Raw genomic sequence first — 26,750 nt, forward strand, 5'->3', positions numbered from 1 at the left:
TCCAATCATACCTGCGTCATGCCCAAAGCCTTAGCAGTCCCAAAACGCAATGCTGATGCCTTTGCACACTCCACCTCCCACACACCCTCAACTTGTCTAACCGCAGCTCAGATGAGCTCCCCCACCCCCCCCCCCCCCCCCAATGGTTTCTTGCCACTGCCTCAAGCCGATATAGGAAGTAGCTACATGAGCATCCACATTTACTTTAATTTAATAAACCTTCTAAAGGACGTTGCCACACTGTGAACGAGAGATTTGCACCCCACACAAATCATCCCCTACTATATGCATACGAAAGAGTTATTGCTTGACCGCAGCATAACCCTTACACATTCGCCACAAGAAGTGGCTAAGTTTTGGGAGGCCGCCAAACTTCCATATAATGCACCAAGCTTCCTGCTCTTCATCCTCTGCCCCAACATCAACGCCATTAGTGTGACCCATTCTTCCATGCCAGTACCTAGATTTTACATTATAAACACCATTTTTAGATGACCTCCAAATCTACGAGTCAGGCATAGAGATAGCTAACGGTATCTGAAGAATGGAAGTACACTCATCCGACAAGCAGAAGGTTTCTCAATCAACTGCGACACCCGCAAATCCGGATCATAAAGCGGACCATGTGTAGGAGCTTTTGCCGGTGTCTCAGGTAGCCATGCATCAAACCAAACGCGAGCATCTATTCCATTTCCAATCCTCCACCATTAAGCTTATCAAACCCATTTGGGATCTGAGGAAAAAAAAATAATAATAATTCGAGTCTTTAAAGTAATTTTTACTAAATATGTTTTAAAATTCCATCGGACTCCAAAAGTTGAAAGTCCAAACAATTGAGCAAGACTGCACAAGTTGAATCAAACACAATCTGTACAATATGTGATTACCCTATGCATTTAGTTCTCAACTGTTTTATAATTTTTTCATTAATTAACAAAAACGTACACTAAAAACAAGGTATTAAATAAATAAATTAACAAACTATAAAGAGAAGCTATTAACACTTGATTTTTTTCATTTAGAAGACAATTGTATTATTACAATGAGGTATACATGAGGAAAGCAAATTAAGTCTTGTTGATCATGTATTTTCTTCCAACAACTACGAGTAATATTTTGCTTGTCGACTGAGTATATGATGAACTGTCACTGCCATTTCAATTGTGAATTCTATGAGACCAAACACTTCGGGGAAAAGCATGGCATCGCAGTCACTTGAAGGAGTACTGTATCCCATACGCTTCACTTCGCACAGTACAGTTCTTGAAAAGAACTGATAGGCTTGACGGAAATTGCAATATTATCAGTATTAGATCAAAGGGGGGACTACAGTTGTGGCCTTTTATACAGGGATAAAAGAGACGATTTTGAAAGGGTTAATTTTTTCTTGAACTGTGGCTGCTGCCAACCATATTGCTCTAGGAACTCCTCGATCAACCTGTTAAATAACCGGGGAAAAAAAAAGATTTAGATAACACCAAAGGGACAGGCATACTAAAAACATCAATTGATCTTCATTCTTCATTCTTCAGTTATTACATGCTACAAATAGACTTCTGGGAAGCTGCCATTTCACGGTCAGGAAATGAATCGTCCAAGCGATAACTCAACCACACATAAAGCTCCAAGACCTTCAGCAAAGAGATACGTATGTTAAAGATGTTTAACGAGCTGTCAGTTACAGTAAATTGAAAATAGATCTGTCAAAAATAGGAGTAATTCCATTTCTTCAAGGCCAAAGTATTATATTGGAGATCTATCATGCATAATTTGCATCCTTGAGTTTCAATGACACTAGAGAGAAACAAAGAATCAAAGTTGACAAAAAACGTATGCCAAAGATTAACAACATAATCCCTTAATTCTAACTCTATACTCCTCCGTATTTTAATACTTGCTACACTTTCTTTTTGCGGCCATATTTTGTTACTGGCTCCATTTCCTCTTTTGGAAACTTAAAACAATATTTTACTATATTCCTCCCCACTAGTGGTCTCCTCATATCAAATTTTAATATTTTTCATACTCTCTCCTCCCCACTTATACTCACTTTGCTTATTTTACGTAGTAGATTTTTTTATTCTTCAACCAACCCTACTCCTATCACAAAACAATACTTTCTACTATTTATCCTAAAACTCCAAGTCCGGAGAAATGAAGCAAGTAATAAAATACGGAGAACACCACCACGGCACCACCACCACTACCACCAGCAACTACTTTTTCAGCATGATGATGATGATAAAATAGCCAACAGGCCTCCAAAACAGCAAATCAACTATTTTCCAGTAAAAAATAATCACCAACTTCCTCAACTGGATAAGCACCTTCCTACGTTTTCAAATTCAATTAAACAATACGGAGTAACAAAGCAATAGGCTTCCGAAGCATAAAATCAACTATTTTCCAATTGAAAAAGAAACACAAGCTCCCTCAACTATTTATGCACCTTCCTACATTTTTTCATTCCGATTAGACTATAAAGTAATATGGAGTAACAAAGCCAAACAATCGCTTGTATCAAGCATTCCTAGGCCTCTTATTTAAATCAATATTCTATAAGATAACTTCGATCTCTTCTTATTTGTAGAAAAAAAAAAAAAAAAAAAAAGACACATTATTGATCCCATAATACTTGTCACCTAAAACTGCCAATGCACTATTGTCATTTTGGGAACCAATACAATATCCAGTAAAATAAGTGAAATATTAGACAATTAATTAATGCAAACCTCAGATACAGTGATAGCAAAAGGACTGGGCACAGACAGCACTTTTACACTATATCATAGGTCATCAATGTCATTCTTATTGCAATCAGAAAGAGTGATATCTGAATCCAGGCAGAAATTGGATATATAATTGTTAAAGCAAATGCACTGAAGGTTCTTGATTCGTAGGGGAATGGCCCATTTTCCTTATAAGGGTATCATGTTATCTTGCAGTTTATTTATTTGGGAGAGAAGAGGGGGGCGGGTGAGGAGGTAATACATAAATTGTAACTTCTATTAGGAGTCAGACAGTCAGACCTTATGAATAGATTCCAGTTCTTGCATAGCAGCTGGTGTTTTAGGCACCTTAAGCGTCCCAGGTGTGAAAATCTCCCGTAAATTAACAATGCCTTTCTTAGCATATGTTTGTGCAAACTGTCCATATATATTTACAGAGTAAAATCAACAGTGAAAAAAAATACATGATAATAATTTATACATCATGTGGATAAGATTTATTTACCTGCACAAGTCCTTGCGATGATATATCATCATCCACATCAACTGGACTGCACATAGAGACAGAATATAAATGTTAAGACTATAGTGGTTTGTGTACGACTCAACACAACATGGTTATTGCATTGCAAACTAATAGCATAAAAACAGTTAGGCCACAGCGTCAGAGAGTGATTACATACAAAAATAAAATAAGATAAAAATACGATAATGATAAAAAATTAAAGAAATGGAAAGTAAATTGTGCCATACCAGATGTAGTATATACACACAAAAAAAAAAAAAAAAAAAAAAAAAACAAAGTCATGCATACCATCATGTTTTGATACAATAAGGGCCAAAATTCAGCGATCTAAAACCGCATGCTTAGGCACCTTAAGCGTCCCAATATCTGGTTCCAAGAAGGAAAAAAAAAAACTAATATCTAAAACCGCATGCTTAGGTTCTGCAGCCCAAGATGCCACAACTTAAAAATCTAGGAAGGTCTGGGTAGTGCATATTTATTAGGCAGAGAGGAGACACGAGGGAGCGCTACAAGCATGTGAACCCAGCTTGAGTGTCTGAATTCATTTTTCCAAAGATGGAAGTTTTTCATTGTTGTTTTGCAAGGACTGCCCACACAATATGCTCTCCTTGATACCAGAAATATCTATGAACAAAGAGGCCAGAAAAGGAAACAAGATTAAAAAGAGAGATTGCAGGAATAGAACAAAGAGACTGCCGACCCTTCCTACATCGTATGGATATCTAGAAGTAAACATTGCTACCTAAAAATTAACTAAACAATTATATGACATAGTGAGTTTTCATTTGTGCATCTCTATCTTGGTGATAGGTGAGGAGACTCGTGAGAGAAACTTGTGTACGAATCTCAAGCCTTGCAATACCTACAACAATCAGTTCTAACAAAATGATTACTGAAGTAGCTCATTATGAATAATATACTATGATATAAAAGTAATTTCAACTTCTCTAATCAATAAATATATATCAGATCATATCAAATCCAACAATGCTGAGAAGAAATAAAAATTCCCATCACCAATTGTTTATCTTTGTGACAGCAGGTTACAAAATGTTCAAAAATGTCCAGTAGACTTTTAGGAAAGGCAATTCTAGACAGAAAGCTGGTAAGAATTATAAGAGGCTACCCCAAAGAGTGAATGATACTACAGAAATTTATCCATAGACAATGGCAAAAATACATTGTAGAACAATATGGATTATGGATAAAGGATTATTTTTATGTCCAAACTCTCTCTATTATTTCTCTCTATACCTTTTCCCAACAATACTTTTTTCTGATCAATGGATAACGACCAAAAACATGCAGAGGCACAGAATTAACAATGTATTTGGGAGCCAAGTTGATTTGGAAAAAAATTTGATTAAGACTAAATATTTGTAGAATGTAAAACTACAAAAGTATGTGGAAATCTTTTATTTTCACTATTTTGATTTGTTATTATGGAAATACAAGAAAATAGGGTACTACCCTTTAAATTTATCATATTGATTTGCAAAATTTTCCACAGATATTCCCATCATTTCTAAGGGGAAAAAAGTATGAAAACAGCAAAATATAAATAAGGGATTTACCCATCATATTTACTCACTTTGTCTATTTTCTTATTTTCTGTTCAACAACCAAACATTAAAGAGCTATGAAATCCTATGTTACTTGGACATGGCTAAAATCGCGGAGTGTCCATGTCGACACAACACGACACGGGATCCGTGTCCGATCCTTCACTATGCACTTGGACACTTCCATTAAAAGTGGAGAGGAAAAAAGAGGAAAAGCATGAAAGTAAAACATATCTTATTTGAAGACCATCATTAATATAGAGAAGATGGAGAGAAGAAGACTACCATTTATTAGAAGAATTTGCGAAGGAAAGAATTAAAATAAAAAAAATAGGGGTGGACGTAATGAAAAATTTAAAACTTTTGTAATATATAATGTATATAAGTTTAAGTGACCTATTGACGTATCCCCATACCCATGTCTATATTTCAGACAGAGTCCCCGTGTCCTAAAATTTTAAAACTTGCCGGATTGGACACTTGGACATGTGTCGTGTCCGACACCTATTCTCGAGTCCATATAACATAGATGAAATCCTTATATTTATACACTTTTACCCAATTTTTGTCACTGAAGCTTGATTCCAAAATCTCTACAAAATCAAGCTTTCAGTTTAAATCACGTCTTAAACAAAGTTGCCAGCATACATTATGGTGAAAATTGGCTTGGTAGACATCAAACAATGTCCTCTTCATTCAATTTTTTCAAAATAATTCATTTGTCTTCTGCACCTGTTACAAACACTCAACATTCTAACAAGGGTATGGAAAACTTACACAAAAGGCTCAACCAAACTCTTCAACAGTTCAATAATTTCAATCCACATAATTGTAGAAGAACGTGTGAAAACATAAGAAAGAGATGAATGTGTGATATGGGCTACAAATAAGCACGTCGATGATAACTAACAAGTCAGCCAAAAAAGCGTATATGTATCTGTACATTTAGAACATGTGAAACAATCTTCTCATAAAATAGATATGTTCCATAGCCATGTTCCTGCATCCAAGTCCAATTTTTGGACAATGTCCACGTGTCTAACAACTGAAGTAAATCCCAAAATGATTTGGGATCGGCTAACATGAACCTTGATAAAGAATTGTCCAAAACAGAACTAGAGCATAACAATATAATTGATTGAATAAAAGTGTGTTTTTTTTTAAAAAAAGAAGTATGTTAGTGAGAAATAGAAAAATTATACAAATAAAAAGTTAAGAGAGTTTGAAAACAGTGGTAAGGTGATAAAAAGGGGAGGAGAAACATGAGAGTAAAAACACAAAGTTTTGAGAAAACTTTAGCGCAGGAAATAATTTAAGTACACAAAACACAGGTTGAGCAAATACTAAAAGTACATTCTCAACATCTCTGCATATAAAATGTGATTCTCTTTCTATTTTCAGAGAGGAAAATTTGTCACAATTCTGTCAAGAGATCTATAATTTTAATCATCTTTCTTCATCTGATGAAATTCATTCTTTGACTAAAACTTAAAGATGGCAACACAGTGATTAATAAAGAAAATCAGACAAAAGAAACAAGCAAGTGCACACAGAAAGGGCCAGTCAAAGAAAACCTGCCCAAAGTCTCTTAATCACTAGAAAGAGGTAATAAAAAAATTTTGATACCTGATACAGAAGATATATTTCTCACGCAAACCAAGTGGCAGCTCATCAATAACGGCAGCTACTTTCTGTGTCAACTTCGGCTTGTTAGCATTTAAAATAACTCCGAAAATATGTTTATGTGGTGCATAAGTGTTACAAGAAAAGAACATAAATGCAAAGAAAAAACAATAGAGAGGGGGTGGGGGTAAGTATATCGACAACCACCTTGATGCCTTAAGTTTCTCTGACACAACCATATTTTATCCTACTAAAATAGCTTTATTAATATTAGTGTAACTGTCTATGATAACCAGTGACAAATCTGTTTTAACAAGATAGGTATAAATTGACAATATCTTAAAAGAAGAATCATTTACAAAGTCAATTGTGTATCACAATATACCATTTCATTCTAACTTGTTTATCAAAATAAAACAGAAACAAAATAGAATCGTCCAACTAGTAAGTTCCCTCACCTCATCTCTCTCTGCATGCCAGCAGTTTCGAAGGTCAGAAGCTAGAATGTCTAAAACCCTTATCGTGATAGAGAGACGAAGACCCTATCTTTAAATAAGTTCCCAAAAAAAAGAAAACGCCCTCCATTATGCACAACAAGGTCATCAGACTTCAGTAGTGGACACAGATATATCAGGTGCATAATAACTACTGACTTCAGTTGAAAATTACACTAGAATAACAATAAAAGTTTACCTATTTTTATTGATAAAATTGCTCATTTGAAACTGTAAAAATCTCGTCGCTGTATGTGAAAGTAATAAACTAATAATATTATCCTTATAAGCTTATCACATGGCCTATTTACATTAATATCAGTTTACCTCCAAAGCAGGTTGAAAATTACCTTAAACTGTTAGATGTACACTAATATTATTGTACACCCAATGTACACTGAACTGTGTCTTTTTTTTTTTTTTTTTTTTTTTTTTTGGTACCTAAGAGTGCCAACACATCCCCAAGCTCCATTGACAAAACTCAAGGCAATGTGTCAACTAAATCCCATGACTGTGAGTACAGCGGCATAATTTCAAACCCTTTATTTATTAGGGATTCTTGCAACTTATGTGGGTTGTGTGACATCGTAAAAAATGGTACAATGAACAGGCGGTATTTCAAGTGAGGGAAATACAGATGGCCCTTTCTGGCAGTAAGCTTCTATGTTGGAGTTTGTTCAAAAAAATAGTGAGCCGGTTGGGGGAAGGATTGGATAACTCCTTTTTACTTTTTTTTTTTTTTTTAAAATATATTACATTAGTTGGAATAAAAGATTTTACAGCATTACACCAAAGAATGTGATTGCAATGAGAATGATACATTTTTTTTTTTTTTTTACATACCAGTAATTCTTCACAATTGGACATGAAGTAATTTGATGCTACTTTAGAATTGATTGAAAAGTGTTCCTGCAAAATAAGAAACCAAATTAACGACAACAGAGTTGACTAATGATCTACATATATGCTACCAAAATCAGCAACACCCACTGATACATTTATGTTAATTGCACCCACTGTAGCCTCAAAGACCAAAGTGCGTTGATGAGAGAGTATTGCATCACATGATTGGAGAGAGGGTGTTGCATGTGGGGTTTCTACAAGAAAAATTAAGGAAAGTGTTGCATGTGGGTTTCCTGTATAGAAAAAGTAAGAGTGTTGCACATGAAGTTTGTGTTAGAGAAAGTAGGAAAATATCCTCTCAAGCCAGCTATATCCTAAAGATTGAGTTCATGTCCGCATTCATATTGCCAGATATAATCCATATTTTATGTCCGCACCGGAGTTGGGTAGTATCGACATAGGTGCGGTAGCCGGTAGGGCAATATGACAAGTCTGAGCATCACAACCTTGAGCTCACTGATAACCCCATCCCCCACCTTCCACAAGACAATGCTACCAGAATACATGCTAACAATTATTATAATGGACTGGAGAGAATCCCTCAGCAACTTCAGAGAAGATGTTGAAGACCTCATGATTTAGAAGGGAGCAGAACAGAAATAGTGATTGAAACCCTCTCCCTCAATACAAACAGAGATGCCCTTATAATTCCAGAAAAAAAATGGTTTACACGATTTCTGTCAATACAAACAGAAGTCGAGACCCACAATACTGAAAATAAATGACACAATGATAGCTACGTGATTTGTTGTTTGATGGGAGAGGATAGCGAGATTGACGATCCCCTGTAATCTTTCTAAAGCAAGAAGCGAGAAACTTGACTTTGAGAAAGAAGGGCATTCTATTAGAAAGTAAAGGCTAGATAATTTACCAATATCTGGTACAATCCGTTTTGTGGATTCGCTCTTGAATACATGAGCAAAAGATCATAGCTCGGAAACAATCCCGCACACTGCAAAGTATATACATGATCAAAAATTGAAAAAGGCAATAGACATGTGACATAAAAACCTATTTGCTTCATCTATAGAATGTTTCATAGGAAGCTATAAAATAGAAAAAATGCAAATGAAGTCCAATTACAGCTGCAGTAGTTTAACTTTTTCACCTCTAGGTCTGGAGATGGAGAATTGAGTGATGAATGCAGTAGTGGTAGATCTTCTTCATTCAGACATGTCACCTCACCAACTGGATACTTGGACCCATATCTACCAGCTCTTCCTACAAGAATCATAGATCATCTCAGTCATCCAAAACAGTGATTAATGACAATTAAAGTCACATAACATGATATTTTACATATTCATCTTATTTCAAGATGCATGAATATATTAGGGGCTTGAATACTGTTACATTAAATGATTGAATTACCCGTGCTTGCATTAATATTGCATCAACATACCTATCACTGAAATTAAAAGATCACAGAAAGTAGCAATCTGCTGCAGGAGAAAAAAGAAAATGCAGGATGGAAGCACAAAACTTTATCTTCATAACACAGGAAAACTAAGCAGAATGATTGCCTACGTATGGTACATGAAAGAAACTTATTAGGAAACATCCTTCAAACATAAGGCCTAGGAAAAACTAAAAGCATACAATATTTTATAAGACGTCTGAAAAACACTTGATCCTGAAAGATTTATCAATGTTATCATACAATTGAAAAACAAAAAAAGAAAGAAAGAAAGAGATGAGAGGGGGAGGAAGCGAGAAAAAGAAAAAAAATTGGTTTACATGAAATTTTATATCAGTTACGCGTCGATGTAACCTATTGGTGAATATTCCAATGCAAAAATCCTAACTCCGCCCCCCCCCCCCCCCCCACCTCATGTTGGAAACCTCATTCACTGTGTTGGCATTTGATGGAACTGTTGTCATTTCATCGATGCATTTGCAGTTATAAGAAAATCACGTCCCTTCCATACAGTGCAGTTAATAAAAATCACAGAATACAACAGACCTGCTATTTGCTTAATCTCTGGCACGGTCAGATCACGCATCTCTTGACCATCAAATTTTTGCAGCGTCGAAAATATGATTCTAGAAATATTTAAATTAAGACCCATTCCGATAGCATCACTAGCCACAAGAACATCAAACTCACTGGTAGCATCATTAAACATAGTTGCCTGCATTACTAAACAAAAGATGATCTTAGTGAGTCTGAAAAAACAGGCATTAGGGGCACAGAGCACAAAATATTAACCAAAATGACTTGAGTTATCACCAGGAGCAAGGAATGGAATAAGCATCAATTCAGTAAATATACTGTGCATAGACTGATTTAAGACAAATTAGTATTATCTCTAATCTTTAAGATGTGTAAAGATCTTATGAAAGCCCAAAGCATGTAGAAATGGAACGGGGGAGAACATAAAGGTCAAATGCATTCCGAAGGGAAGCATATATACATTGGAAAGGAAAAAAAATTCAATGTGACAAGAATATAAGCATGTTCAAAAAATATTTCATAGAAGAAGAAAGGCAAAAGAAAAGAAAAAGACAATGAAGAACAACAATAACAATAATAATAAGAGTAAAATAGTAATAAAATTTTTGTTCCATGAAAGATTAGGATTAAAAAAAAAAATTAAAAAAATCTTCAACTGAATTGTAATCCCAAGGATCTTATTATGTTGCATGGATAATAAATGAGAAATAGAGCTAATACTTTTTTAATTGTCCGACACATAAAAATAAAAAAAAAATAAAAATAAATAAAAATAAAAAAACCCCTAAAACTTGAGAAAAGGGCTTGTTAGGGTTCAAACTTTTAAATTGTTCTGGAATTAACTCCGCCAATAGTTATTACACCCATGTAACATCATGACTAACTAGAGATTATTTCAGTTATATGGCCCAAATCTGGGATTATTTTAGTTGTGTGGCGGAAATCTGAGATTATTCATCTCCTTTCAGTTATATGAGTAACTTGGGATTACTTAAGTTACTTGGTTATATTTACGGGTATAAATGCCCGCACACTATTCATAAAAGTTCAAAAGAAAGTAGTTAACATCAATGAGGGCAAATAAGTAAACAAAAATTTTTAGGGATATAAATGTTTGTTAATATTCACAAGAGTTTGCTTGAATTTTTAAAAGTTAGAGATATAGCCCAAAACACTCATATTCAATTTCCAGCCTTGGGTGTAACATCTAGAAACTTTCCAATCCCTTAAGATCTAACTCATAGTCTAACCTTATAGGATTAGAGAATACTTTGCCGCTTATTAAACGCTGAAAATATCCATTTTCTACAAAGATAATCAATTTTATACAAAAGTAGGCCTAACAGCACTACTGAACCTCCAATACATGGCTTGGTTCTTTACATGAAAGTTTCACATCATCCATTGTGTTGCATATACCGAAACACTTAATCGCATTTAGATATGAGACATGTTAAGCCATCCCAATAGCCAGTTCAATGAAATCTTCAATCTTTGCCTTGAACCCAACAGAACAAAAAGGTTGCTGAAACTCAGAATATGTAGAAAGCATGAGAATAGATAATGTTATTACCTGTCTAGTACGAGTTTCCGGGGGTAGTGAACCGTACACAACAGAGCAAAGATGATTTCCCTCATATTCAATTTTCCTCTGGAATTAGATGAGAAATCTAATTAGGTGTGACACTAACCAGCAGCATACATAAAAATACAATCTGGTTAGATGTGACACTACCAGCAGCATAAAATAAAATTACGAGTGCATTTCACAAACACTCAAACCTAACCAAGAAGCCAACAATACACAAAGACCCGCAAATAAAGTCATCATTAGACAAGAAACAAAGAAAAACATCAGTAGGGGATCTCAAAAGAGGGCCATACTCATCTATAAAATCATCTTGATGGATTGTATACTCATTTTTTTAAGTGGACAGAGATAATTCTCTTTATAAACTAGAATCTCTTTTAGAGTGCAGCAATAGCCAGCAAAAAGAACGTAGCACAGTCTATAGTAATACATTTCATTTCATTTAGTTAGGACAGATCGTGTATAAAAAAATTCTGCATACCCAATAATATCAATCTAGCTGAAAAGCTAAAATACAACCACCCGAACATCATGGAGATACTTAGAACAAATAAGTGAAGTATACAAAATTAAGGGAGTGACAAAAAACTATTTCAGATGAAAAGTACTCCCTCCATTTTCTTTAATTGCAACACTTTCTATAATCAGCCGAATTTTGTAATCACAAAACTTCCTTAAATGGAAATACTCAACACTATTTTATTATATCCCTTTCCTCAAGTGGTCCCCACTCCTACCCTACTCACACTTTTTTAATATTTCTCCTCTCACACCCCTTACTTTTAAATAAACTATTCACCCACTATTACTTTTTTTCATTTTTTAATTCCCAACAAACCCCACTTACACAATATTTTAACAAATTCAACTCAATATCGCATAAAACTGTGTGCTGGTCAAATTGTTGCAATTAAAAACAGAGGGAGTAGAATGTAATATCTTCTTTTTACATTGACATGCTATTTAAGTAATTGAACTTCAAGTTGACAGTGTACAAGAACTTGTACATGATTTGCCAAATAATAGAGGGATATTTAAGATTACTTGCAGGAACTATATTGAGAGCGCTAAGAACAACATTTTCAGCCTTATAAATTAAACTTAAAGTAAGAATTGAAAATAATGTCTGTGTTTCCATCTTTAATGCCAGATGTCAATCCAACGAAGCCTTTGTTCAATCCAAATGAGCATCTTTGGGTGAATTCTAAAAAAATCTAATACCAAATTAGGATGATGTTGAATTGAACTACATAAAGAACCATTTTCACATAACAAAACATAGTTACGAGGGTATTTCTAGAGGTGTCAAATTGGGTGTGTTGGTTATGTTAGAAGTTCAATGCTTCCATGCAGATCAAATGCGAGATCAGGTCACTTTGGGTTTAAACATATTTTTCTCAGGTTGTGTTGGTTATTAACAGCTTAAGTAATTTTTCCACCATATTTTGCACAAAATGTAGTTGAGAAATCCATAATGCATAGCTGTTATTGCTATAACAGATACAAGAAAGAACAAATGTTGAATGCAAAATCAAAGAAGAAAACACACACAGAATTTACGTGGTTCACCAACAACGTGTTAACCCAGGAAAGAGTAATAGTTTTATGGATCTTGAGGAATAACATATTACAAATTTAGGAAACCGATCAACGGAAAAACAGAATGATTGATAGAAACGGAATGATCAACGGACAGAATGATCGTCTTTCAGATGCCTCTCTTAATCTCTATAAGATCTCATATGAAAGATACAACATAAAACTCTCAGATTTCTAAAGAAATTAGCTAGGAATAACCTTAAGGAGTTTATATAGTGCTCCCTAGAATAGGATATATATCCCACGTATAAGAAAATAAATCCCGCGTGAAAACCAGCCTAAACAACCAACAGTGGCGGATCCAGGATTTCCGAGTTGCATCAACTATTGATCACTTGTGAAAGTACAATTTTATTTTATTTTGTTTCTGAATCTATTTCATAATTAATTTCAATCCAAAAATAATTTAACAACCAAATTAATTTCAATCCAAAAATAGAACGGAAAAATTCATACTACAACCAAATAGTAAGTAAAAATTCCATCTTACAAGCCAAAAGTATTACATTAATTTTATGATTTTTTAAAACTTAATCTAGAAGCTTTGGGGGAAATTTTAAAATTTGGTTATACACATATTTTATATAAATAGAAGCAAAAACAAATAAAAATAAAACCCTTAAGAGACTGGTCTCTTTAATTATAAACAATCAAAGAGTCCGGCTATTTTAGATAACCGGTCTCTTTGTTATTGCTACTGCACTTTCAGAGCGTGAATAGTAGTATCAAAGAGACTGGTTATTATAACCGGTCTCTTTGACGTTAAAAAAAATTGAACTTCATTTTTTTTTTTTTTAATGGTGATGCACGTGCACAGTGTGCACACACATAGATCCGCCCCTGACAACCAGTGCCTAACCTAAAAACTAACCCAGAAACTGAACATGAACTTAACCAAACATCCACCATTTGGCACAGACTGCGAACTCCTTGCAATTCTTCACAAAATCCCCGATGAGGCACAGATGTGAGACGTGCCTCCGTATGGCACGGTCAATTCAAGGCACATTTCTTACAGTTATAAATATGTCATGTATAGCTACACAATTTTGTGAGAAAGAGGAAACATAAACTTTTGATCTATTACACCCATTTACAAGCTTCCTAAACCTCAACCTCAACCTCAACAAAACATTGACACTTATTTTGTCAATAGGAGATTTAGTAAGTTATGAAATCCAAGTCAAAGAAATGCGTTACATAAGACCAAGTGAGCCTAGCTAGAAGCCGCTTTCGATGAATGAGAACTGGCAACAACTAGACTCTCTTAAGAAAGGGTCTAGAAATCTCCGAAAAGCTCCTATAAAAGATGTATTTGTGTGGATGTCTAGAATAGGAGTATCTAGAGAAGCCTTGTATAAAATATTCTATAAAGTTATAGTGTAGAACACTCATTGCATGATATGAGAATAGCCTAGATATAAAAAGTCTCTAGGCTAAGACTCAAGGGGCATATAAATAGGCACAAGGCATCATTTGTATATCATAAAGGGAATGAAAGCAGTCTTTTTCAAATATTTTCTCAAATTACTCTTCCTTTAACCTTCCCTCTACATCTCATAGGCAAAGTGTGGGTGAGGGAAAATGGACACCAAGGGCGCGTGGAAGAGTGTACATACAAATAACTAGCGAGACACACTTGTGTGCAAAACCTCCTACATCCAAGAAGTTTAACCTTGGTACCTAGACACAAGAGGTGTACTTGAATAAGGATGGTGCAAAGCTAACACTGCCAGTATTATATATCGCCTCATATTATGTCATCGATATAGGAAGCGCCACTGCAACAAGTGACAAGTGGCATACAGTATGTGGCGTGCTTTGCAAACAGCCAAAGTAATTAACACATGACAAAGCACCTAAATTCCTCTCTCTTCCTATCTTTACCTAGCCCCACATTTTACTCTCCCACTCTCCTTTTTGCATTACCAAGCCCCCACACATTTTTCTCTTCCTCTCTAACCCCAACCCCCTCTCTCCTCTTCCCAATTACCTATCTCTCCACGCACTCTATATTCAACCATAAATAGCAACAGCAATAGCTAGACAGGCTATGATAATGACTGGATGGCAATCCTAATAGGCAGGAGAAAGAGAGAGAAAGTTGTGAAGTAATCTTCTAAAACAAATTATTCTGCTCTCAGTCTCCAACTTTCTTAGCAACCTAACTTGCACCTTTCTAACCTTTAAGGGTGGAGTAGCAAACCATCATACACAACAAAGAACTCTACTTACTATTCAAACAGCTAATCTCAACAAATAACTACGTATATTGTCCATGAAAGCTACAGAATGTTGTCAAAATCACAACCTAAATCGTATGACCATACAATCCTATGATCTAGATGTAGCCAAACAACTCGGATCGGTCTAAAATCAGATACATGAGGATCACCCATAGGATCCCTCATAATCATTGGAAGCAACCATAGGATCTTTAGAATCATATCATGATCCAACATCCTTGTAATTGTCTACATATTGTGCATGATAATACAATTTTTAAATTAATAAATCTTATAAATGCACATCAAAGAGATGTCATTTGACTCCAGGAAAAAAAAAATTCTCTCATCTTCCAACTCTTCATCGACAATAACACTAATAACACAAGTAAATTGCAGTATCAAATCACCACTTCCAAAAAAAAAAAAAAAAAAAAAAAAAAAAACACCAATTGACAATTAAAAAAATTCAAATTTTAGTGCCCTTTAATAATAATTAAACAATTAACATTTTTAGTAGAGGTGTCAAAACCACACACAACCCGATCTGATCCGAATAACCGACCCGAAAAATATCAGATTCAGATTTCGACTCGCATGGACACAATAAGTTAGCATGATACAACTTTTAAAATTGGCCCATCCCGACCTCACCAAACCCGATTTGAACACCCGAACTAACACCTCTAATTTTTAGTGCAGCTCATTAATTCTACAAATTTGTAGGGTCGTCCAATCCGATCCCAACAGCCCTCTCCCTCTTCTAGTTGAAAGTAGGATCTCAATCCTAATAACATTAAAGCTACTTGTAGACACATAAAGTTCCACACCCCAAAAATAGAAATAACCAATAGAAATAAGGGTAAAAAGAAGCAAGCAACTTACTTTAAAATTATATATTTGACGACGTGAAAAGGTAACTATGCAATCCCCCTTTTTTATATTCGTAAATGATCCAAGAGGCACCTTCAATGGTTCCAAAGGTGATAACCTATCATAATATTTTATCTAAAAACAAAACAATGAAAGAAACAACATATATTAGCTGATAAAGAAGCAATATTGGCTCTTGGCACAAACTTTAAAGAAGAGATCAAGGAGAGTAAATGGCAAATCACAATAATACAGCAGCTAATACCCTTACACATGTCCGTTTACCTTCTCTAATTAATTTCTCAAAGTGTGTGCCATGAGGCAATATAGCTTGTCATAGTCTTTTGAGGCAATATATTTATAATAACTTCTTTTAGTCTTTTGAGAATCTTGTCATTCTATATTATGATCTAATTCATATTAGTTTATTTTAAATTCATTATTTTTTTAGCTGACAATACCAAATTCATGAGACTCGAAGGCTTAAATAAGATCATTGTTCAACCAAGAATAGGTCTTAGGGTGTGGAGAAGAAAAGATGTGGCAGTGTTAGATTAAAGGGCCAAGGCTATATTCTTTCTAACAGAAAACCAGTTATCATACTTTACAGTGGTTAATTCTATTACTTAGACGAGTTGATACATTCTTTGAACTTATAATCTGAGTCCTCAAGCATGAACGACGTTATTTGTAATATGATAGTGTAATTCTCTTCTAGATAAATTTGATCGAGATACTAGTGATAGCACAATTACACCTGTAGAACATTTGAATAATGCTATAAAGCCATAAGGTGTGGCATTTGTTAATCGTTCTAGAGTAGAACAACCTAATTCAATGCTCACCCGAAGCACGACAAGTGTACCAACTGTTTCTAACAAGTGAAGTTTGCTAGAATTAGATTCAACTTACTTTCTCAATTGTTCATGAGCAAGAAAATGAATTGATCACAGCCATAATTTTGCATTTTAATTGCTAACTAGTGTTCAGCCCGGGTCATACGTTATATATTATTGTATTATAGTTTTCATGTGTTATACTTATGTAGATAAATTTGACAGGCCTTTCGTCCCCAATTAGTATGAGGTAATAGTTACATTGAATACATATTGAGTTCATTCTTTAAGTATTTTTTTTTTTTTAAATTAAACCTTGTGCTTTTCACTTATATATTTTTTTCACATTTTAATAACGTGGTTGATAATTGGCTTAAATGGTTAAATAGTCATCCTTGTTATATGAGGTTGGGTGTTCGAATCTCCTTGACCTTATGTTTTTATATGGAGTAATATTGGTTTCGTCGGTGACGTGGCGTGATAGTTAGGATTGTTAAAGGTGATGTAGCATAATGAGATATTGGAAAGCTGACGTGGCGTAATTAGAAAGGGCTTTCGTGGCACATCGAAGTTCTTAGGAACGCCTTTAATATATTAGTATATATATTAAGTCTACATGGACTTGAATGAAAGGGCTATATTTGTCAAAATCTTTTAAATCCAACCCGAACTAATTGGTGGCTTGTAAACATTAATTGGTAATCATCACGACCTCCATTCTAAAATATTTGAGCCATAGAAGGTGCCAAAAGGGCACTAAAGTAGTAGATGTGAGGTGCGACTTTTTAAAGTGAAGCGCACTATAGAATTATAAAAATTTTAAAAAAAAATGACCAAAGTGCGCCTTAAGTGCCTCTTTGAATGCACCTTGCCTAGAACAACAACCAAAAAAAAACCACTCTACTCTAATCGCCCAACGCCACAGCGTTTAGGCGTACACCACAGAGAGCACCAAATTCTAGGAGCCCATGGGATGAGGAGAGGGATAGAGGGTTAAAATGAAAAACCCATGTGATGACAGATACAAAGAAGTCATTAGTCAAACAAAGTAATGTTACAATTCTTTTTAACTTCCCACAAAGAGAAAGTTTTACAACAGATTTTAAACAACAAAAGTAGTTTGTAAATATTTGAAAACGTTAATACTGAATTGGTATAATAGTGTCCATACTCCATAGTGACCCCATGGAAACAATAACAATAACCTAACAAATACTAAAGAGCTTTTTTTATATTATTTAGATGATATTAGTGTCTTAATGACATGCTAACACTTGAAAGCCACATAACTCAGAAAATAGATTTTTAAAAACAAAAAATTCAATACTAACTTGAATAAAATTAAGGAGCTATTTGGTTAGGGGATTTCAAGTAGGAAAAGGGAAACATCTCCCAAATTTTCCAATTGAAGTGGTTGGTTCAAGTCATTTAGTTTCCACTCCTTAGTTTGGGGTAATAAATTATCATAACTTGGGTCATCTTTGCTTCACCACACCCCTCTCCACCCCCGCAGAACTTGAATTCCCCTTAAACCCTCGAAGTCCTTCCACCACTACCACAGACACCATTCTAATCCTAACATGGTAGATACCACCCCAACTTTAACCCCATTGTTGGCACCATTAACCTGCAGCAGTCATCACCATTCCACCCAATGCTCACGCATACACAACTTTACCACCACAAATAGCCACCACATCATCTACAACCAACCCAAAAATTCCTATTTGACTTCCATCTAGCCCTTGAGAACTCATAAACTAGTGATAAATGTTCCTTGAAACTAACTGAGGTCCGTACTCATGGTTCAACCACACCATAGACATTCGACTGAGTGAAGTAAACAAACAAGCTCTATCTGCAAGGACTATGCAATCCTTGAAAAGCCCTGATCTGAAATTACTAATATGTAGCAACAAGCTTTCAACCACTCAGTTTTGTGAGCTAAATTTATGGGCAACTATGAGATGAAATAAAGGAACGGTGGGTGGTTAAGTAAACATGCTAGGAAGTTACAGGGATTTGAATGCTTTTCCATTCCACTCTCTTTCTTGTTTCCTTTCCTTTCCCCACCCAGAAACAAAATAAGATAGTGCACTGCCAATCAACAACCAGAATTAGATCAACATATGCACATGATTGAAGCATTCATAGGTAGCAATTTTTGCGAACATTCAGAAGCTATGCATGCTTCATTTTTCAATTAGGTGACAATTAATAGCTGTGGGATATGATTAAAAATGAAAATATATGTATCAGAAAACTGCTGAAAATACAAAAAAAATAAAATTAAAAAAAAAAAGATCTAATTTATAAAATACCTAACAATCTCTCAAACCGGGAAAAAAAACTACCTGAAAATTGTCACCGGTGACTTTCAAAATTTCCTTAATTAGAGGTACAGCGGCAGGGTCTCCACATAGGTGCAGTTCATCAGCAGCAAGTCCCAACAGAGCACGAGTAAAGGAAAAGCCTCTGGTCCTACAACCCAGCATCTAATGTCGTAAAAAATACAAATTAATACAAGTGTATGAAAAACGGACAATAAATAAACACAATTCATCAATTGTGGTCCTTAATGCTAGAAAATTTTTACATAAGTCAAGGAGCATACACATCCTGCCTAGGAAACATATCAAGACAGCAAGAAAACCAAGAAAATGATGGGTTTTCCCAAGCCAAATCAAACATACAGAACATCACATTGTCCCTAAACTTGCATTATTTCGCAGGTGTTTGACTTATTAATCAGCAAATGCTTAAATCCTTATGGTGAAGACTTTAAATTGTTAAATATTCTTAAAAAAGATGTAGAATCACACCTTCAAAGAGTTTTAGCACTAAAAATGGCAGTGATAACACCTCAAATTCTGCTCCATTATTAAAGATACATAGGTTTATCTTTTAGTTCAAATTCAAAGAAATTGACAAAAGACATGGTCATCTCATATTTAATCACACACAAGGACGCTCTAACGATAACGTCGATAAGCTAATTCTGTTTTGGAGTGCTTGAAATCATTGCATACTTTTAAACAATAATAACGTTCAGCACAGTCATATGGACTGATATGGTACGTCCATAGTCATGCCCTTCTCACTTTTCATTGTAGATTTTTAACTTACAATGAATTTCTCCCACTAGTATGTTTTGTATTCTCAATTTTACTACTCCCTTTGATTTGAACATTATCCCATACATCAGTTTCCTTATCCAATAAAAATGCTTAAGATGTAAGTAAAAATTCAAGGGAAAAGATCATCTGAAGCTCAATCAGTTTGGTTTTGTAAAACTCTTTTACCTTTTTACCTATTTCACAAAATAGTTAAGGGAGAAGCATAATATAAGTTTGCAATTAATAGATAGCAGTGAATCCCTTTCCAAAGAAGCAGTAGTTCAATGAGTTTTTGAGCTCAAGTTTGATGGAATAAGCTAAGTAAATACAATCGCAAATTAAGTCGCCGTTACATTAAGATTGTGCCACATGTAATATCCGCTTCAACTTGAAATGTGATTAAAGTGTTAGGAAAGATAAGTTGAAAAGGTAATTTCAATCCAACAGAAGCCAAGAATGAATCAGTTTTCGCAGAAGCCTATAGAAAAGAACAAGAACATAATAGTCCAAGTGAGCAGGGAAAAAGGTAGTCTACCACACCAATCCCTTAAAATAATAATGTCTAACACATTGACAATTAATATGCAATAGAAAATCTGTTACATAACATGTTTGGAAAACTTGTGTGATTCTCAAAGAAACCCTTATGATATAAATATGTAAGCAATTCATTTAATACATGGAAAATAAATAGAGAAAATAGGAGATTGAGAATTATAACCCATATTTATTCCTCCTATATATCTCCTTAACATTGATGAGTTCATAATGGACACTAAAGAGTTTAAGGTAAGCATTAGGTGAAGCCTAAGAGAAATGATTACGCATATGCTTTGACAGTCACATGTTTGCAGCAAATGAGTGCAAATTAAAATCCTTCCAATCAAATAACAAAAAAAGGTTCTAACACCAACACAGTGAAAGATGTTCAGCAGAGTAAGCTATAATAAATTACATGCCTGAATTTCATCAATAATGGCACATTGGTAGTCAGATGCCACATCCGCCATCTCAACAGTTGCAGCCATGTGTTTTGCACCTTCAACTTCCTCCCGCTCTTGTCCAGTGATTAGATCACAAGGGACATTAGCTTTATTCAAACGTTTTGCTACTTCCCAAGCCAATAATCTTAAGGGTCCACAGTATACACCTGCAGAACACAGCACATAAAAAGATTATGGATCTGATTATAAAATGCATATCTGCAAGAGTGCACCGCTGACTCGCTGAGTAAGTTCAGCTCCTTTACCAGTTGAGCTACATTCCAACTGCTTCAAAGCCTGATATGTTTTACCACTGTTTGTGGGTCCCACGTGAAGATAAACAGATCTCTTCTTCTTTCGAGCATTTGGATACCATGTATGAGGACGACTAGCATAAAAACCCCAAAAAGAAAGTAGTATTAGATTTCATCATTGTGAGTTTCTAAAAGAATTGAACAGCAAATGAGACCAACAAGTCTAGAATACAGCTTCTACTAGTATTGTGTAGCTTTAGGGCCTGTTCTCATACGATTATTTTCAATTCAGTTCGGCTCTAATAAGTTAAGTTCAGTTCGGTTCAATTTAGTTCAGCTCTAATAAGTTCAGTTCAGCTCCTAATTTCCTTCTCTTATAAAATATTCATTTCAGTTCAGTTCACTTCATCTCTGCTCTAATAAGTTCAGTTCAGCTCACCTCAGTCAATGAGAACAGGCCCTTAACCTTAGCTGTCTAAGAATACTAAAGAGAAACCTAAGTCTAGACAAAATTAAGGCATTAAAATTACAAAGCTCTACCCAAAAAAGCAAAATTTTTACGCAGATTGCAGTACTTATAAGATAATAGAAGATAGACCATGAAAATGCAAGATTTAAGTTTGGTCAATTAAAAGTCTATAAATCTATGTTTATCAATATTTCTGAAACTTTTGATTTCTTGTAGATTGTGGGTGTGTGACGCATCTCCCTTCTTCATTCGTATCCAATCTAAAGGGAAAGAAAACATTTGAGGGGAGGGGAAAGATAAAAAAATCATAATGAGGTCAAATCAACCTTGACCCAGGTAAGCGAAAAAATAGTGAATGAGATTAGAATTAAAAAATTCATAATGAGGTCTAATGAAAAAAGATATTCAAATTAGAATTAAAAAATCTATTCATCACGTAAGCAAAATTAACGAATGAGATTTAAGATTTTAAATTAAATTGTCACGTAGTTTAAAAAAACGAATAGTGATTAAGGATTTAAATAACTAAATAACCGATAAATCTAATATATATATATATATATATAAAGGGGAGTTTTTTTTCCGAGTTTTTAAAGAGCAACGTAGGATATAATTTTCTTAGCGTGCCATGTAGGATTATAAATTTTTGTTGTAGCCAATTAAATACTTCCTCCGTTTCTATTTAGTTAACACGTTCAATTTAGGCACACATATTAAGGAGAGGAGAGAGTGAGAGAATGATAAAGCAAGTGGGATACACTTAAAAAGCAAGGTATAAAACTTACCCAAAAAGGAAACGTGTCAACTAAAAAAAACTTCCTAAAAAGGAATACGTGTCAACTAATAATAAAAAAACAGAGGTAAGTAAGAGATTATTAGTTTCCTTTAGAATTAAATAATTCAAATGCCACATAAGCAAAATTGACAAATGAATTATTTAAGTTTAAATTAATAAAATATTAAATATTATCTTTTAATATTAGGAATTTTATCTAAATAAATAACAAATTTTAGCAAATATAAAAAAAAATTATTTTAAAAAAATCAAACAACCCGTGCATCACACGGGCTTCATCTAGTATAATGTAAAAGGATTCTTAAAATTTATTTTACTTAAATTATTCAAATGTCATCAACGAATGAAATAGCATTTTTTATTACATTAAAAATAAAAATCATACATTTCTAATAAAAATTTACTCCCAATATTATAGGGATTTATATATCAGTAACGATAAAATAATACTATTCAATACTATTAGTATAATAATTAAAAAATCTTGGACAGTTGGACTTTGAGTAAAAAAAAATATCTTTATTTACTTGATTTATGTAAAAGAAATTAGAAGAGAAAAACAAATATTATAGAGATCAATAGGTCAAAATAAATATATTAAAAAAAACATGCGAGCTTAAATCTAGTAAATAAATAAATAAATATAATAAGGTTGTGTATTTAAATCTCATTGAAAAGAAAATATACTTGATAAATGGTCCTAATTTCCCAATACCCAAAATATTTTGAGGGCTTCCATGGAATAGTGGAATCATTTAAGGGGGAAATATGAGTTAAATTGAAGAGGTTATGAATATGTTTAGGTAGTGGAGGAGGTTAAAATTTAGAGAAAAAGAAAAAGTTAGGAGGGAGAAACAATAATCAACTACCCCCGTATAAGCGTAATAATTACCATCCAACCACCCCGCTACTAGGGTAATAGAATAAACCCACCCCCCTCTAATGAAGTCAATAGTTTCCCACCGGTGTCTATGCATAACTACCACCTCGTTAATTAAACTCTATCACCCCTCGAACAAATTCCCTCATTCCAAGCATGGCTAAAGAGCACTAAAAGTATATAATACACAAAAAAAAAAAAAAAAAAAAAAAAAAAAAAAAAAAACAAAACTTAAATTGTACGCTCTCAATGGGCAATATGATTATAAGAAACTAGGGTGAATTTAACAATACGTAGAAAAGTTCATATATGAGTGGATGTTTATTGGAAAACAAAACCAAGAGAAAAGATAGTGAAACACTAAAACATGATAAAAATAAAATTTATGTAAAAGACACATGTAACAAAAATTCTACTTTTACAACATGAAATAGAGAAATAGGGTTGTCTTTAGACTAGTATGTAGTTTTATTATCAAATTTATTTTGTAATTGTTGGTAATGCTTGTTTTAGTGTAATTTCATATACATTTTTTAAATTCTCTTTGTTATGTTAATGCCTCCCCATTTACTTTATTAAAGATTTCTTTCATTATGTATATACTAATTTATGACCTCTTTATATGTTCAAGGTTGCATTGGTAATGATACAGTATGTTTATTATAGTTTTTATGCCCATTTTTTGGATATTTAAATGCAAGAAATGGACATAATATACACACCATGTCGTTTTATAGCCCTTTATATATAGAAAGTGAATATGAGAGTGTGTTTATTATGGGTGGTGAATGAACATGCTAGAGCTAGAGGTGCAAATAACGCTCATTGTTCATGGCAATATGGTATTTATTAACACGGAGGTTTGAACTACAGTTTTACTAAGTGCTAAATTTCTTTTTCCAATATATTCATAAATATAGACACTAATGTATAATTTCTCACTTTCTAGAGGGACGAAGTTCTAAATCACATTATTTAATGGTGATATATCATATATCTATATATATACACATCAATCAACAATAGCAAGTGTAAAGAGATAATACTTACGTCAAGTCTGTAAAATCAAATCCAGTTGAAGAAGCACCACTGCTGAACTGCCTCGAACAATCGCATTGACAAGCCAACAGTCCTAATTTAAACTCCAAAGGGAAACTCTTAAAATTATCTGAAAATTGAAAGAACAATAATATGACAAGATGATCATGACATAAATTTAATCTACCGGGAAACCTATTCATTTAAATTATTTTCCTCAACTTTCTGAACCAATAGACATTAAAGTACGAGTTGCCGGATAATACTAACTCAATGCAATCTCAAAAGTGAAATTGGTTTTCTCCACACTTTTCACATCATCCAATGTACAATTTCCTACTCAAAATTGCTACTCGGTACATAATTGAAACCCAAACAATAGAATGCATCGAAAAAATTGAAATGGTTTTGACTTTTAAGCTTCTAATTCATTTTCCGTAGAGCTAAAATTAACAATTTCCTAGCAAATGATGCTCAAAAAACACATTTTTAACATACAAAAAAAAATGCATATCGTATTCTTAAAAACTAAAAAATAGATCCTAAATTGAATATATTTAATTAAAAATATTTAAGCTTGGTTAGAAGCAATGTCCAGGTTTAATTACCAAACTCAGGTTATTGCTGAACAAATTGTTGTGCAAAATAAGCAATTTAATACAATCCCAATTCATAAATTTTAATAAAAATAAGTAATATACTGCACTTATTATTATGATTGCTGCACAATAGAAACATCAAATCAAAAGAGGAAAAGCATAAGGTTTAATTTATTGGCAAGAGAAGATATGTAGGTTTCTATAATTTCTGTCAAATAAACTGTAGGTTTCTATAATTTCTGTCAAATAAACTCAGACACAAAAGAAAAAAAAAGATGTTATTACGACGAGATTTGAAGATTAGAGCAAAAGAATCGAACCGTAAATATGACGAGAAACGCTGAACTTTAAGAATCTCCGGCGAAGAAGCGAAGACGCCATTGTTTTTTAATTTTCCTAGAATGAGGCCAATGCTCCCACTTTTTTTTCCACTCCCTGATACTCTTCGGTGTTTTAAAAAGTGTTTTTTGTCATATATATTTTTAAGCAATTTAATTAACTTATAAAATAAGAGATAATATTTAGAGAAAAGTAATTAGGGGGTATTTGGTTCAAGCATATAAAGTATGGGTTTAGAATAACCAAAACTCATACCTTGTGTTTGTTTCCAAAATTTTCATTTTTCAACCCCATATCTCAAACCCTCAAGGTGTGGATTTTTGAAACCTAAGGGAGGAGGTGGATATGGCTCATACCCATAGCTTTAGATTTAAAATTAAAAGAATAACTATCATTTCTAGATAAAAACCAAACACATGAAATCAAGTATCAAGTTCCAACCCCATACCACCCGCGTTTCATTCCTCATTCCAAACCCATATCATTATTTGAACCAAACGCCTCCTTATAGTTGTCTCCACTTCTCTCTTTTCATTATTATCTTCCCTTTCTCTATTAGGGTTTTAATAAATTACGTAGTAAATTAAAAAAAAAAAAAAAAAATCTTCCTTTATTTCAAAAATGAATGTCCCATTTTAATTGAGATATGTAACTTATAAATGCGAAAATTTAACCAATAATATCTTTAACTAGAGTACTACTAAGTATAAATGATAAAACATTAAAATTCAAAAACTATACGTTATTTGAGGAGATTATACCAATGCTCTGTACGACTAATACAGATGTATGTATAAAGAATCAACGTTGGTCAAATTGATATTTATTTAAGGGTAATGCTATATATAGTCCTAAGGGCTGCATATAAGCATTTAATATACTTCCATTTTTAGTATTAAGTTGGGAATTTATCGACAATTCACTAGTAAATCGGTGTAATAAATGTTTATTTATTGTCAATTCTTTCCATTTTTAGCTTTTTATATGCAATCCTAAGTGATGCATATATCTTTTTCCTTTATTTAATTTTGTACTCCGTATCTTATAAAAGTCAATAAGTTGCATTTATTTTAAAGCATATGAAGTAAATAATACCTTCCCTTCTGAATGTTTGACTCTACAGTTTTGTGAGATCGTGTTAGATTCAATGTTTCTTACGAAATAGTAAATTTTCATTTATTCCTAATTGCATTTATTAAGGATAAAAAAAATTATGCATTTAGACCATGCGAAAAGTGAGCAAATTCAATTTTCACAAATAGAAAAAAGTATTAAAGAGTAATATATACGGAGTACTCTGTACTAACTAATTATAAGGTTACAATTGTACTCCTTCAAATCCTTTTTGTTGTTATTAATCA

General features: G+C 33.6%; 1 protein-coding gene across 2 annotated transcripts; it reads right to left on the minus strand.

Annotated features, from left to right (window-relative positions):
- Positions 1-942: 942 nt before the first annotated feature.
- Positions 943-25,499, minus strand: LOC145582086 (DExH-box ATP-dependent RNA helicase DExH16, mitochondrial-like). 2 transcript variants are annotated; one of them, XM_081639115.1, is made up of 16 exons: positions 25,371-25,499; positions 24,464-24,581; positions 21,281-21,402; positions 20,991-21,181; positions 19,270-19,410; positions 16,092-16,214; positions 11,365-11,442; positions 9,801-9,969; positions 8,946-9,058; positions 8,709-8,789; positions 7,778-7,843; positions 6,444-6,508; positions 3,235-3,280; positions 3,030-3,146; positions 1,540-1,631; positions 943-1,438 (listed from the first exon to the last, which is right to left on the minus strand). In XM_081639115.1, the coding sequence occupies exons 1-16, from the start codon at positions 25,429-25,431 to the stop codon at positions 1,327-1,329; spliced, it is 1,695 nt and encodes a 564-aa protein (XP_081495241.1). In that variant the 5' UTR covers positions 25,432-25,499; the 3' UTR covers positions 943-1,326. The 2 variants fall into 2 exon arrangements, with proteins under 2 accessions (XP_081495241.1, XP_081495242.1); XM_081639116.1 differs by lacking the exon at positions 16,092-16,214.
- Positions 25,500-26,750: the final 1,251 nt, after the last annotated feature.

The sequence above is a fragment of the Chenopodium album genome, chromosome 15, assembly GCF_948465745.1.
Source record: "Chenopodium album chromosome 15, dcCheAlbu1.1, whole genome shotgun sequence".
Classification (NCBI taxonomy): Eukaryota; Viridiplantae; Streptophyta; class Magnoliopsida; order Caryophyllales; family Amaranthaceae; genus Chenopodium; species Chenopodium album.

Excerpts from the sequence above, each read along its gene's own strand:
- LOC145582086 (XM_081639115.1), bottom strand. The coding sequence starts at position 25,431 with ATGGCGTCTTCGCTTCTTCGCCGGAGATTCTTAAAGTTCAGCGTTTCT. Across the intron at positions 24,582-25,370 it reads CGTTTCTCGTCATATTTACG|ATAATTTTAAGAGTTTCCCT; the intron begins GTTCGATTCTTT and ends TTCAATTTTCAG. Across the intron at positions 21,403-24,463 it reads TTTGATTTTACAGACTTGAC|TCGTCCTCATACATGGTATC; the intron begins GTAAGTATTATC and ends TTTTTATGCTAG.